The sequence below is a fragment of the Orbicella faveolata genome, unplaced genomic scaffold, assembly GCF_042242905.1.
Source record: "Orbicella faveolata isolate gen_17 unplaced genomic scaffold, um_ofav_v1 contig_26, whole genome shotgun sequence".
Classification (NCBI taxonomy): Eukaryota; Metazoa; Cnidaria; class Anthozoa; order Scleractinia; family Merulinidae; genus Orbicella; species Orbicella faveolata.
Genome location: NW_028301554.1, coordinates 7,790,001 through 7,802,500, shown reverse-complemented (window position 1 = coordinate 7,802,500; position 12,500 = coordinate 7,790,001). Strand labels below are relative to the sequence as shown.

Genomic DNA, 12,500 nt, shown 5'->3' with positions numbered 1-12,500 from the left:
TAACAGGCGAACCGAGGCACTAGCCTTGGTAAAAATTTGGAATTAATTTACTCGTTTTCTCTAATTAGATATTACTTCTATAACAATATTAGTCTGGCTTCATCCCTATAATCCATCCATCAAACTTTTCTATATTGTTTCAAACCTCAACATTGATACCTTGGGAAAAAGAGCAATTTTTCACTCCTCCCCCGTTGATGATTTCAACTGACATAAATCTACCTGTTGTTAGGTTTTTGATATCAATGTAAGGCAACAAGCCTCGTACGCAGACGTTTTTATGGCAAGTCACGCACTCCAAATAAGAATGCGTGACAAGGCCAAAGAGACAATCTACGTGACAAGGCCAAGCTGTCTACCTTTCTCCTTTCAATGTGCAAAACCAAGATCTTTTGACAAAGCTAAGCTTTGATGATGTCGAAAATGTCAAAATTTGGTTTTGTTCGTTACAACAGGGTATTGCAAATTAACCGATTCTTTTTTGTCACTTAGCTTTGTAAAATCGGTTAATGCTTGCGTTTCTTGGAGCCACCGCTGCAATCAATAGCCGCGGTCCACAGTTCTATAACTATGATAACCATTACAAATTGTAAAGTTTAATTAATAGGCAGTTTGCATATGTCAACCAACAAACTGACATATTGACAATACATTCTTCAAGCGCGTTATTTTTTTTTCCCAGAAATGAAACATTTGTTTACCAGTTACAATTTAGTCACTACATCGTCTACACTTATTGGCGCTCTGTCCTCCAAAACACAGTCACTTTTTGCAGTTTTTATTTTGTCGTCCAAAACCGTATTTTCAGTGGTTTTCGTTCTCGAGTCCAAAACGTAGGGATTTTGTTTCCCTGCCTCGGTTTTCCGTTTGGATTTTCGACCACATTTTGAGCAATTACAGCACTTCTTCAAGTCTTCTCTGAAAGACATGTTGTAATAACCAAATATTACTGGATTTAAAATTGAACTTGTAAAAGTAAAAAGATCTGTTATGTCATCAATGATGAGTAACATTGTGTCGTTTTTCTCCTCTTTAGTGTTGTCTTCCCAAGAAATTTCCTCGCTTTCTCAATCAATTGGATATTGCAAAGACACAACCTCAAAAGCTTGTAGACAAATCCAAATAAGTTTTGGTCCCCAACTTATGAAATAGGCGACAACGATTACAATCATCATTTTCACAGCACGAAGCTTTGCTTCAGCTATTTTTGAATTGATTACTTTACTTCGAGATCGCTGCCAGAGCACTTTTAAAACCTTGCTGTATGCCACAGCCATTAAAACCAGAGGAACTAAGAAAGCAAAAACAAGAAAAACACTTGAAGAGATTTGGAAAGGAACGCCTAAAGTCGAGAGGCAAAGCTCGTATTCTGTGTCAGCCGTAAGGTTCCAGTCAGCCTTTATGTACTTCATGCTGTAAAGGAATGGCGAAGAACAAAATGCTCCGTAAAACCATGAAATAATGACGGCATTTCGACTGTGTTTCCATGTGATGTATCTAGCTTTTAAAGGATGTACAATGTGGACATAACGATCAAAAGCAATTCCCAACAGGAGCGTGAATGTAACAGCCAATGTTGTGTAGGTTCCAAACGCGCCAAGCTTGCAAACAGCACTACTTCCATGTTCCACGGCGGTATATTCAATGGTTAGCAACATTGGTGTGAGAGCAAGTCTGAAAATAATGTCAGTTATACCGGGATTGAAGAGATGAAAATTTGAAAAGTTCTTCAGATGTCGTTTCTGGCGAAGAAGAACGCCACAAACAATGCAGTTTGTAAACTATTATTTTCAGGTTTCTTCAATTTTTAAGATAATTTTGTACGTGGCCAAAATAACTCAATAGCGTGACTGAACTCCTTTAAAATGTTAGCCCAGTTCTCAGGCATCGGAAAGATCTGCAGATCTCAGATCTCAACATTCAGTTTAAAACACGTCATTCATTCCTGGTATTTAGAATGTTTGCCAAATTCTCAGCTATCAGTTAATTAAACATGTACAAACATATCCACAGTTTGAACTGCACAACACAAATGAACAGCTACATGGATTAACAAAACTAACAACGTTTTTTTGCTGACCATGAGTTAACTCTTTAGAGCCTTTTCATGCATGAAAAAAGCCACTTTAAAACTGCCTTATAACGAAACTTTTGGAAAACATTACTTGCTCAATAAGTACAATTAAGACCGCAGAAAAAAAAAAAACACGAACTGGAGTATATTTACTCTAAATACTACAACAAAGCGTATATCAGTTTTAAATGAATTTAACATCAATACGACTTCTTGTCAGAGCTCTAAAACTCAATGTACAGTTACTCGGCTAGGGTTAGAAGGTTATAAGTAATGGTAATAGGACTGAGTGGAGTCCAATTCGGTCGGTTATCATAAGAGTGATAACAAAATCGGACGACCGCGCAACGGGAGTCCGTTTTGTTTATCACGAGTATGACTACAGACCGAACTGGACGACACGAAGTCTTATTACCAATTAATCATAAAAATAACAATTTCCGAGAGAAGAAGAATAGCCAAGTTATGAAAGAAAGGGAAAATTTGCATTAAAATACCTACAAAGGAGATGTAAACGGCGCCACCGCGCCTCTTACCGGCAATTAGGCGCCAAAAACACGAAAGCAAGCGCGCGCATGCACGCACGTAACTACAACTTTGAATGTGATTGGTTGATTTAAACTACAACTTTGAATGTGATTGGCTTATTGAACTGTCCGATAACAAACTGTCCAATAACATTTTGGCAAGTGAATTAGTGGAAAATAGGAGTTTTTTAAGCCAATCACAATCACAGAAATTGTAATTTTTATGATTAAGCTAGTCATTTAAACTATTCATTTATCACTTACATGACAGAATGTAAAACTAGTAAATTAAAAACCAAGAGATCTAGAATCCTAATCTCTTGTGATAATACATAAGGGAAAGTAAAAGTACATTTCGCAAATGATTCACAGAACACAGGAACATGACTCAATCTTCTTGAACTTCAACCTACAAACAATGTTTCTCGTTGAAAAGCAAGTTAAGCCTATCTTATACAAAGAGACCAAACACCGAAAGAGATTCAACCAAATGACCAAACGAACTTTGGCTATTTCCTTTTGTTTAATTCAAATTTTAGAGCCGTTATTTTAACTTGCATTATAGGGGATCTTTGTTTACAATATTTGCCTCAATAGCATAAGTAATTCAGTTAGTGATCAAGCTACAAAAATATCGGCTCTGAAAATTGAAAGGGCAGAGCACAATTAACTGTCCTAAGGATTTTGAGCCCAATATATTGAATACTTTTTGCGCGACGCGGATTTAAAAACTAAAATATTTACAAAGGTAGAATGCATGAACTCATTAGCGCTTTCGCCACCCAGATATTGTCCAATTCCTCCTTGAATGTCACACCCAGTGCCAGAAATTTCACCAATTTGGTTTTATTTACACTTTGTGGGACTACTTGTGCGAAAATGTCTTGAGCAAAACACCTGGCATACCAGTCAAGCAGTTTACGTTACGTGGCCACTCACTGTAAGTTTCCTTGCTCTAACTTTTGATATTCCCTCTCGAATTTGTTCATGCTCTGTAGTGCTAGGTTCCAGCACAACTCGTAGATTTCCCCATATCCATTTTTTGCAACTGAAACCCGCAGCTCTTACGCGCAAAGAGCATGGGGACGATTTAGAACACTCGGTGACGTCACGCGTCCGAATGATGATGTCAGAGGTTAACAGGATGCAAACGCCTAGCTACTAGTTTGGAAACAAGGCTATTTGCTTCCAGCCTCTTCACCTTGAATTCACGTTATTCATCGCGTATAAACACCGTTTTAACAGAATTATGTGAAAAATGATAACAGAAAACACTTTTCCGAAGTGAACAAATTTGGTTATATTTTTATTACAATCAAGCCAGTTTTACATCGCTATAGTTGACCTAAAAGCGTACCCGGAACATGCTGAATTGCCTATAAAAACAAATTAAGAAGGAAGGTGGAAACTGTACAATTAAGTGAAATTCAAGAAGAATTTTTACGTTTTACCATTGGTATAATGAAAAGGTAAATAACTTACAATGCAAAGATTTTAAATCATAGGAAATCGCCATGAAAACAAGATTACACTAAATAACTTGGTAATGATCTATTTGAGAAACTCAAAACGAGATTCAAACTTCATTTTATAAAAAACCAACAAAACAGGACAAATGACAAATGGGGACAAATAAAAATGACAAATGGAGACAAATAAAAGTGCAAGGTTTATTTATTCAGATTTAAGCGTTATAGAAAAAAATCCTAATTATGCTGGAGTTGTAATGAATGCAACAATATGAAACAAATGAGTTCGATTCATACAGTTGTTGGAATCCCAGTCCTGAGTTTTTCCTTCAACCGCTCTATATCGCAACGAAGAGAGCACTGAAACAAGTCATTGCAAGAAGTATTTCACAGTACTGCCAGAGGGTCGATTTTATTTCCTCCGTTTGGTTCATTCGTCCCGGAGTTGGACGTTTAAGTTGGACGTTTAGTGGGACGTTTTAAACGATGTTATTGGCAACTCTATTTAGACCTGAAGAAATCAGATAATTTAGGATTAGAAAGGTTGAATAGAAATAACGGATTTTTTAAGGTGTTAGGACTAGCCAACGCAACAAGGACTTAACGAAGCGTTAAAAATGTGAGGAGTGTAGCAATCAAATAGTTTCCATAAGGTCGTAATACTAGCAATAATGATAAATATTGCATAAAACGTACAACAGTTTTTAAAGACATGTTTCGGCATGCTTATGCTTACTTGTGCGGGATGTAATTCCTGTTATATTGGTGAAACCAGTCGCCATTTTTCTACCAGGATTAAAGAACATACAGTAAGCGATAAAAACTCGCATATTTTTAAACATCTTTCTCAATTTTTTTCATGCAGGGGCATGCACACACCTTCTTGTTTTCGCATCTTAGACTCAGCGAATAGCTCTATTGATCTTAAACTTAAAGAAGCCTTTTATATTAGTAAGAACAAACCTGACCTTAACAAACAGTTACATCACTTCAACACCTTTTTAACTCTGTAATTTCCGTTTCCACTGTTTTGTAATGCATATTGTAAATAATTTATTCATATTTTGTAGTATATAACTTGTGTCACGTATCATTAGTCACTCTATTAAACTGAAGATGGCATAAGCATGCCGAAACATGTCTTTAAAAACTGTTGTACGTTTTATGCAATATAATTCAAATAGTTCGTAAAATTAAAAAAGGAAATTACTTCTTTTCGATCCGACAGTTCAGGCGGCAATTATCCTATTGTGATTATAAATACTAACCTCTCTTGAAATCGTTATTACATGTTGTTTCAGTTTTCCTAAAAATAATTTTTCCAATTCTCTGCTACATTGTAAATTTTTTTTAAGTTTAACCAACGTAGTCATAAAAGTTACAATTTCCTCGATTTTGATTGGTTTAAAAAACTCCTATTTTCCACTAATTCACTTGCCAAGTTGTTATCGGACAGTTTGTTATCGGACAGTTCAATAGGCCAATCACATTCAAAGTTGTAGTTTAAATCAACCAGTCACATTCAAAGTTGTAGTTACGTGCGTGCGTGCGCTTGCTTTTGTGTTTTTTGGCGTCTAATTGCCGGTAGGAGGCGCGATGGCCTGATGTTTACATCTCCCTTGTAGGTATTTTAATGCAAATTTTCCCTTTCTTTCATAACTTGGCTTTTCTTCTTTTCTCGGAAATTATAATTTTTATGATTAATTGGTAATAAGACTTAGTCTCGCCCAATTCGGTTCTGTTTGTTTATTGCAATATGTTTCCTCGGCTTTGTGTTATTCTAATTAAAATTAAAATTCCCAGACAATGAAAATACGGCTGGAAACTCCCAGACATGCCACAGATTATCTCAAATCGATTATCTACGCAGTCGTAAAACGATAAACAATTTTAGCTTTACTAATTGTACTGCCAAAGATTGTCAATGTTTCTTTAAATTCACATTTACTGTTCACATAATTTATTCAAATAATGTCAACACAGTTTATTATGTGTCAAAAGTGCACTGAATTCGCTAACAAGGAAACTGAAAAAAGAAATAAAACTGAACGGAAAAGATTTTACAGCGAAAAAAAGTTGGTAGACGCTGATTTGCTTTCATAAGCTCTGTGTTCAGTGTAACAATACAAAAGCTCGTCAGGTGCTTTAGTTTGTAAGGTTCGTTCGTTTCCTGCTGGAAACATGAATTTTTGGGACCCGAGGGCCTATACTTTGTGTACGTTTTTTAAAACCGCATTTTGCTCTTTTCATTCCCAAAAAGATGTTCTTTATCTCGCCTCTAAAGCTTCCATTATAATAGCCAAATATCAGAGGATTTAAAACTGAACTCGCTAATGACAATGCTTCAAATGTTGCCTCCAGTACAAACATCAATGGACCGTTGTCGAGTTCGGCCACTTCCTCTTCTTCGTTCTCAACCTTTTTAAAGGCGTCTTCTTCAAAATAAAAAACCTCCATGGTTTTCATAACAAGCTCGGGTCCCCACGTAACAAGATATGTAAGGACAATTACCACCATCATCTTTACAGCTAACATCTTGGTCTTCGCCGTCTGTTTGTTTATAGTCTTGCTACGAGCGCGACTCCATAAAACACTCACAACTTTACCGTACACGACTGCCATAAAAACCAAGGGAATTACAAATGAAAACAAAAGAAACACAGACCACGAAATACGTGAAGGCAGGCCAGGCATATCGTAGCAGCTTGAAATTTTTTCCAAGGTTTCGTCGTCCACTCCAACTTCACTTGTTATGCTGTACAAAAATGGAGCTGAACACAGTAGACTGTAAGTCCATGACAATGCAATTACGTTTCGACTATGTTTCCAAGTGACTGTTCGAGCTCTAAAGGGATGAACAATATGAATGTAACGATCAAAGGCAAGTCCGGCCAGGACAGCAAATGTAACCCCCAAAGTGGCATATCTACAAAACTCTCCAATTTTACACGCGAAATCGCTCGTGGCAATAAGCTGGTCTTCTAGTAGATCTGGAACGGCCAAAATCCGAAATATAATGTCTGTAATGGCTAAATTTAGTAAATGAAAATTGGCAAAGCTCCTCAAGTACTTTTTCTTACGTACCAGTATCCAACAAATCATGGCACTTTCGAAAATTCCACAAATTATCAAAAACCCAACGATTGCAAAACGTGCACGAGAGATGTTGTCAGGACTGGATCCGAATTCGAAATCGTCGAAATCAGGAAGATTTTCGTCGTCTGTGGAGTTCCAATCCATGATTAATTAGGCTTCCTTTTCAATCACCGTAGAAACGCTTGCTTCAAGATACAACTTTCCAAACGTATTATCTACACCAATATACACGGTGCACTGAAAGTCTACGAAAATTGTTTTGAAATATTAAAAAGAAAATTCTGCTTGGAGATCTTTCAAATGGGACAGAAGCTTTTGTAAAAGGCAAAATGTGGTTTGGTTTTTCAACGGGAATCGTTTTAACCAGCTGCTTGGTAAAAAGGTGTATTCCACGAGTAATAGAGGCAACTGTAGATGGCTTGACTTTCCAATTCCAGCTTGACATTTGACGAAAACAGTGAAACTACTGATGAAAATTGGGCGACGTTTCGACCTTCAACGTCATCTTCAAGTGAAATTAGCATATATATAACATATATAAATTTAAAACGTGGGAATGCTGAAAGTGATAATACTGAAGCAATAACAGAAAAATGACAATGACGCTTGCTTTTGTGTTTTTTGGCGCCTAATTGCCGGTAGGAGGCGCGATGGCCTGATGTTTAGATCTCTTTTGTAGGTATTTTAATGCAAATTTTCCCTTTCTTTCATAACTTGACTTTTCTTCTTTTCTCGAAAATTATAATTTTTATGATTAATTGGTAATAAGACTTCGTGTCGCCCAATTCGGTTCTGATTGTTTATTGCAATATGTTTCCTCGGCTTTGTGTTATTCTAATTAAAATTAAAATTGATGTGAAGTTTATATGAAATAATTCATATATGAACTGCGGTTGTAGATGAAAGTGAAGAATGATCATCGCAGTTAATTTTCCAATTTAAGCAATTGGAAAGAAGAAGCCTGAAAAAAAAAATCAGGGCTTCAACGGGGTTCGAACCCGTGACCTCCGCGATGCCGGTGCGATGCTCTACCAACTGAGCTATGAAGCCACACATTGGGAGCGAGGTCAATTAGTCGAGCTCATATCTTCCCGTGAGGAGTGAAATGATGTGAAGTTTATATGAAATAATTCATATATGAACTGCGGTTGTAGATGAAAGTGAAGAATGATCATCGCAGTTAATTTTCCATTTTAAGCAATTGGAAAGAAGAAAAATTAATTCCCAGACAATGAAAATACGGTTGGAAACTCCCAGATATGCCACAGATTATCTCAAATAGATTATCTACGCAGTCGTAAAACGATAAATAATTTTAGCTTTACTAATTGTACTGCCAAAGATTGTCAATGTTTCTTTAAATTCACATTTACTGTTCACATAGTTTATTCAAATAATGTCAACACAGTTTATTATGTGTCAAAAGTGCACTGAATTCGCTAACAAGGAAACTGAAAAAAGAAATAAAACTGAACGGAAAAGATTTTACAGCGAAAAAAAGTTGGTAGACGCTGATTTGCTTTCATAAGCTCTGTGTTCAGTGTAACAATACAAAAGCTCGTCAGGTGCTTTAGTTTGTAAGGTTCGTTCGTTTCCTGCTGGAAACATGAATTTTTGGGACCCGAGGGCCTAGACTTTGTGTACGTTTTTTAAAACCGCATTTTGCTCTTTTCATTCCCAAAAAGATGTTCTTTATCTCGCCTCTAAGGCTTCCATTATAATAGCCAAATATCAGAGGATTTAAAACTGAACTCGCTAATGACAATGCTTCAAATGTTGCCTCCAGTACAAACATCAATGGACCGTTGTCGAGTTCGGCCACTTCCTCTTCTTAGTTCTCAACCTTTTTAAAGGCGTCTTCTTCAAAATAAAAAACCTTCATGGTTTTCATAACAAGCTCAGGTCCCCACGTAACAAGATATGTAAGGACAATTACCACCATCATCTTTACAGCTAACATCTTGGTCTTCGCCGTCTGTTTGTTTATCATCTTTCTACGAGCGCGACTCCATAAAACACTCACAACTTTACCGTACACGACTGCCATAAAAACCAAGGGAACTACAAATGAAAACAAAAGAAACACAGACCACGAAATACGTGAAGGCGGGCCAGGCATATCGTAGCAGCTTGAAATTTTTTCCAAGGCTTCGTCGTCCACTCCAACTTCACTTGTTATGCTGTACAAAAATGGAGCTGAACACAGTAGACTGTAAGTCCATGACAATGCAATTACGTTTCGACTATGTTTCCAAGTGACTGTTCGAGCTCTCAAAGGATGAACAATATGAATGTAACGATCAAAGGCAAGTCCGGCCAGGACAGCAAATGTAACCGCCAAAGTGGCATATCTACAAAACTCTCCAATTTTACACGCGAAATCGCTCGTGGCAATAAGCTGGTCTTTTAGCAGATCTGGGGGACCGTTCATTTTTTATGAGGGAGGGGGGGCTGGTGGGATTTGGGAAGTACCATTTAAAAATCGCATGACCCCCCCCCCCTCAGCTTACCAATTTTTTCACATAGCCCCCCCTTACGGCGGTCGTTTTTTGGGATGACCCCCCCTCCAAAAAAAAGAATTGAAAAAAAAATTTTTAGATTTCAACTTTTTTAATATTTCTCTATTATCCCCCTACTTCACGTTATTGTGCTCACTATGAAGACAATATTTACGATCTCTATACGACAGAGAGCTGTTGTTTAAAAAACAAATCAAAAGAAAGAGAAGTCAATTTCGGATCTCCTAGTTATGGCTCACCCTGAGCGTGTGGCATTTGGCCTCTCATTGGCATCTTCCTCATCTGAATTGATGAATGCAAGAATGACGTCACTTGAGTCATCTTCTCCCCCAGAGTCAATGGCATCACTGTCATACTCATCATTGTCACTTTCATCCCTTTCACTGCTGTCAGCACTTGTCCTGTTGTCATTTTATGTCAATGTCCTGGCATTTCTCAGTGTTGGTTGGCCAGCTCTGAGAGGACTCTTCTGCTACAAGCATGAATGTCTTACAATTGCCTTTACTTTCTCACTCTTGCTGCTTCAGCCCGTGGTGGTTTGAGTACTTGTTTAGTTCTGGAACACGTAGCTTTTTAAGCTTGGTTAGATCTTCGCACAACTCAGTCCAAGGATAGTCCTCCTCCCTACTTAACTTTGCCTATTCTTCTGCTCTCTTTTTCCTTTTAAATTCCAGCACTTCAAGATGCTGAAGATAATCCACCACAAACTTCGATTTGACAATAAACTTATCTGCAAATAGAGCAACGCTCTCTGGGTCAGATAAAACCAGCCTGCCACTTCCATGCTCTTTCTTCTTTATATTGTTAATCCAATCGGGGAAAGAGCGCATTACTACATGAGCATCATGAAAGAGACTCATTCCAAAATGCGCAATAATGGCGAAAGCGACGAGTCATTTAAGAAAAGGTTTACAGCTGAACAATCCAGGCAGTTTGACATCTTACAAGCAAAAGAAACAATCTTTCTAAGTGCGGATGGCTGTTCAGAAAGGGCGACTGAGTTTTCCATGCAAGGGTACCAGTTGAAGCCCAGTGATGGAAGAAAACTGAACTTCTCCATCAAAGAGCACAGAGCAATGGTGGAAAAGTTGAATGTCATATTGAAAGATGTAAAGGAACACGATTCCACACTCTTTCAGTCCAGTGGGCTTGCTTTAAAGCAGGGCGAAGAATTTGCCTACAGATTTAATGTAAAACAGATCAAATGTACAGAAACTAAGTTGACGAAGGTCACGTAGGACATGGAAGCACTAGAAAATAAGAAGAACAATTATAACAGCATATTCAAAGGCATACTCAAACAGCACATCAACATAAGGAGAAGGAAAAAAGAAAACCGCAGAAAGTCAAATGAAAGAAAGAGGAAGCGGACTGAAAACAACGTCCAACGAGTTTATGGAATCTGTGTTGGAAACCCGCTAGGAAATGATCTTCCACAATGCCTTGTGTACCCTCCTAGAACGGCCGTCCCGGAAGAGTGTCTTAAAGTTGAGGATGTTGCCACGTCGATACTTAGAAGAGATGGGCCATACATCGCACCGCTCTTGGAAGGAACTTATTTGACCAATGCTGCAAGAAGCAGAATCACCACCAACCTTGAGCGGGAAGTTAGAGATTATGTTTACACCTTCATGTACCCTGAAGAGTACACTCTGACGGAAAGCATTGCTGCTTCTTGCAGCATTGGTGAAAGAGACTCCCATAGCAGCACAAGCGGCGACGAAGAACTCGACGACAGCGGAGATGAAGATGAGTGCCAGTGAAAGTTGCATTCGAAAATAACAGTGTTAAATACTTCTTTTCAGTAGCTACAAATGCTTTTTGTCACCAAACGTTTTTTTAAAGCAGAAGGAAAGTTTGTAATAAATTTGTATCCTGCCTTCTATGTTTATTCTATAGCAATTTTTTTGTTATTCAAACATCATGCCATTTTAAAGTTTTACTAAAATATTTCACGTGACCCCCCCTTTTTCCCTTATTTTTTTGGGATGGCCCCCCCTCGAAAGCCATTTTTTTTCGCATGGCCCCCCCCCAAATCCCACCAGCCCCCCCCCCCTACCTTACAAAAAATGAACGGTCCCTGGAACGGCCAAAATCCGAAATATAATGTCTGTAATGGCTAAATTGAGTAAATGAAAGTTGGCAAAGTTCCTCAAGTACTTTTTCTTACGTACCAGTATCCAACAAATCATGGCATTTTCGAAAATTCCACAAATTATCAAAAACCCAACGATTGCAAAACGTGCACGAGAGATGTTGTCAGGAGTGGATCCGAATTCTTCAAATAAACTGTACTCATCGTCGAAATCAGGAACATTTTCGTCGTCTGTGAAGTTCCAATCCATGATTAATCAGGCTTCCTTTTCAATCACCGTAGAAACACTTGCTTCAAGATACAACTTTCCAAACGTATTATCTACACCAGTATACACGGTGCACTGAAAGTCTACGAAAACTGTTTTCAAATATTAAAAAGAAAATTCTGCTTGGAAATCTTTCAAATGGGACAGAAGCTTTTGTAAAAGGCAAAATGTGGTTTGTTTTTTCAACGGGAATCGTTTTAACCAGCTGCTTGGTAAAAAGGTGTATTGCACGAGTAATAGAGGCGACTGTAGATAGCTTGACTTTCCAATGTCAGCTTGACATAAGACGAAAACAGTGAAACTACGGATTAAATTTGAGCGACGTTTCGACCTTCAACGCCATCTTCAAGTGAAATTAGCATATATATAACATATAAATTTAAAACATGGGAACACTAAAAGTGATAATACTAAGCAATAACAGAAAAATGACAAACAATAGCTCTAAAATG

At 37.7% G+C, this 12,500-nt stretch overlaps 1 protein-coding gene, 1 non-coding gene and 2 pseudogenes across 2 annotated transcripts; all 4 read right to left on the bottom strand.

Moving 5' to 3' along the window:
* Positions 1–665: 665 nt before the first annotated feature.
* LOC149107972 (pyroglutamylated RF-amide peptide receptor-like) lies at positions 666–2,275 on the bottom strand (annotated as a pseudogene).
* A 3,668-nt stretch (positions 2,276–5,943) lies between these two features.
* On the bottom strand, positions 5,944–7,695 carry LOC149107971 (galanin receptor 2a-like). The gene has a single exon (XM_089295678.1). The coding sequence runs from the start codon at positions 7,308–7,310 to the stop codon at positions 6,216–6,218; it is 1,095 nt and encodes a 364-aa protein (XP_089151804.1). The 5' UTR covers positions 7,311–7,695; the 3' UTR covers positions 5,944–6,215.
* A 448-nt stretch (positions 7,696–8,143) lies between these two features.
* On the bottom strand, positions 8,144–8,216 carry Trnaa-ggc (transfer RNA alanine (anticodon GGC)). The gene has a single exon. It is a non-coding gene; the product is annotated as a tRNA-Ala (tRNA).
* A 293-nt stretch (positions 8,217–8,509) lies between these two features.
* Positions 8,510–9,597, bottom strand: LOC149107969 (QRFP-like peptide receptor; annotated as a pseudogene).
* Between the last annotated feature and the right edge of the window lie 2,903 nt (positions 9,598–12,500).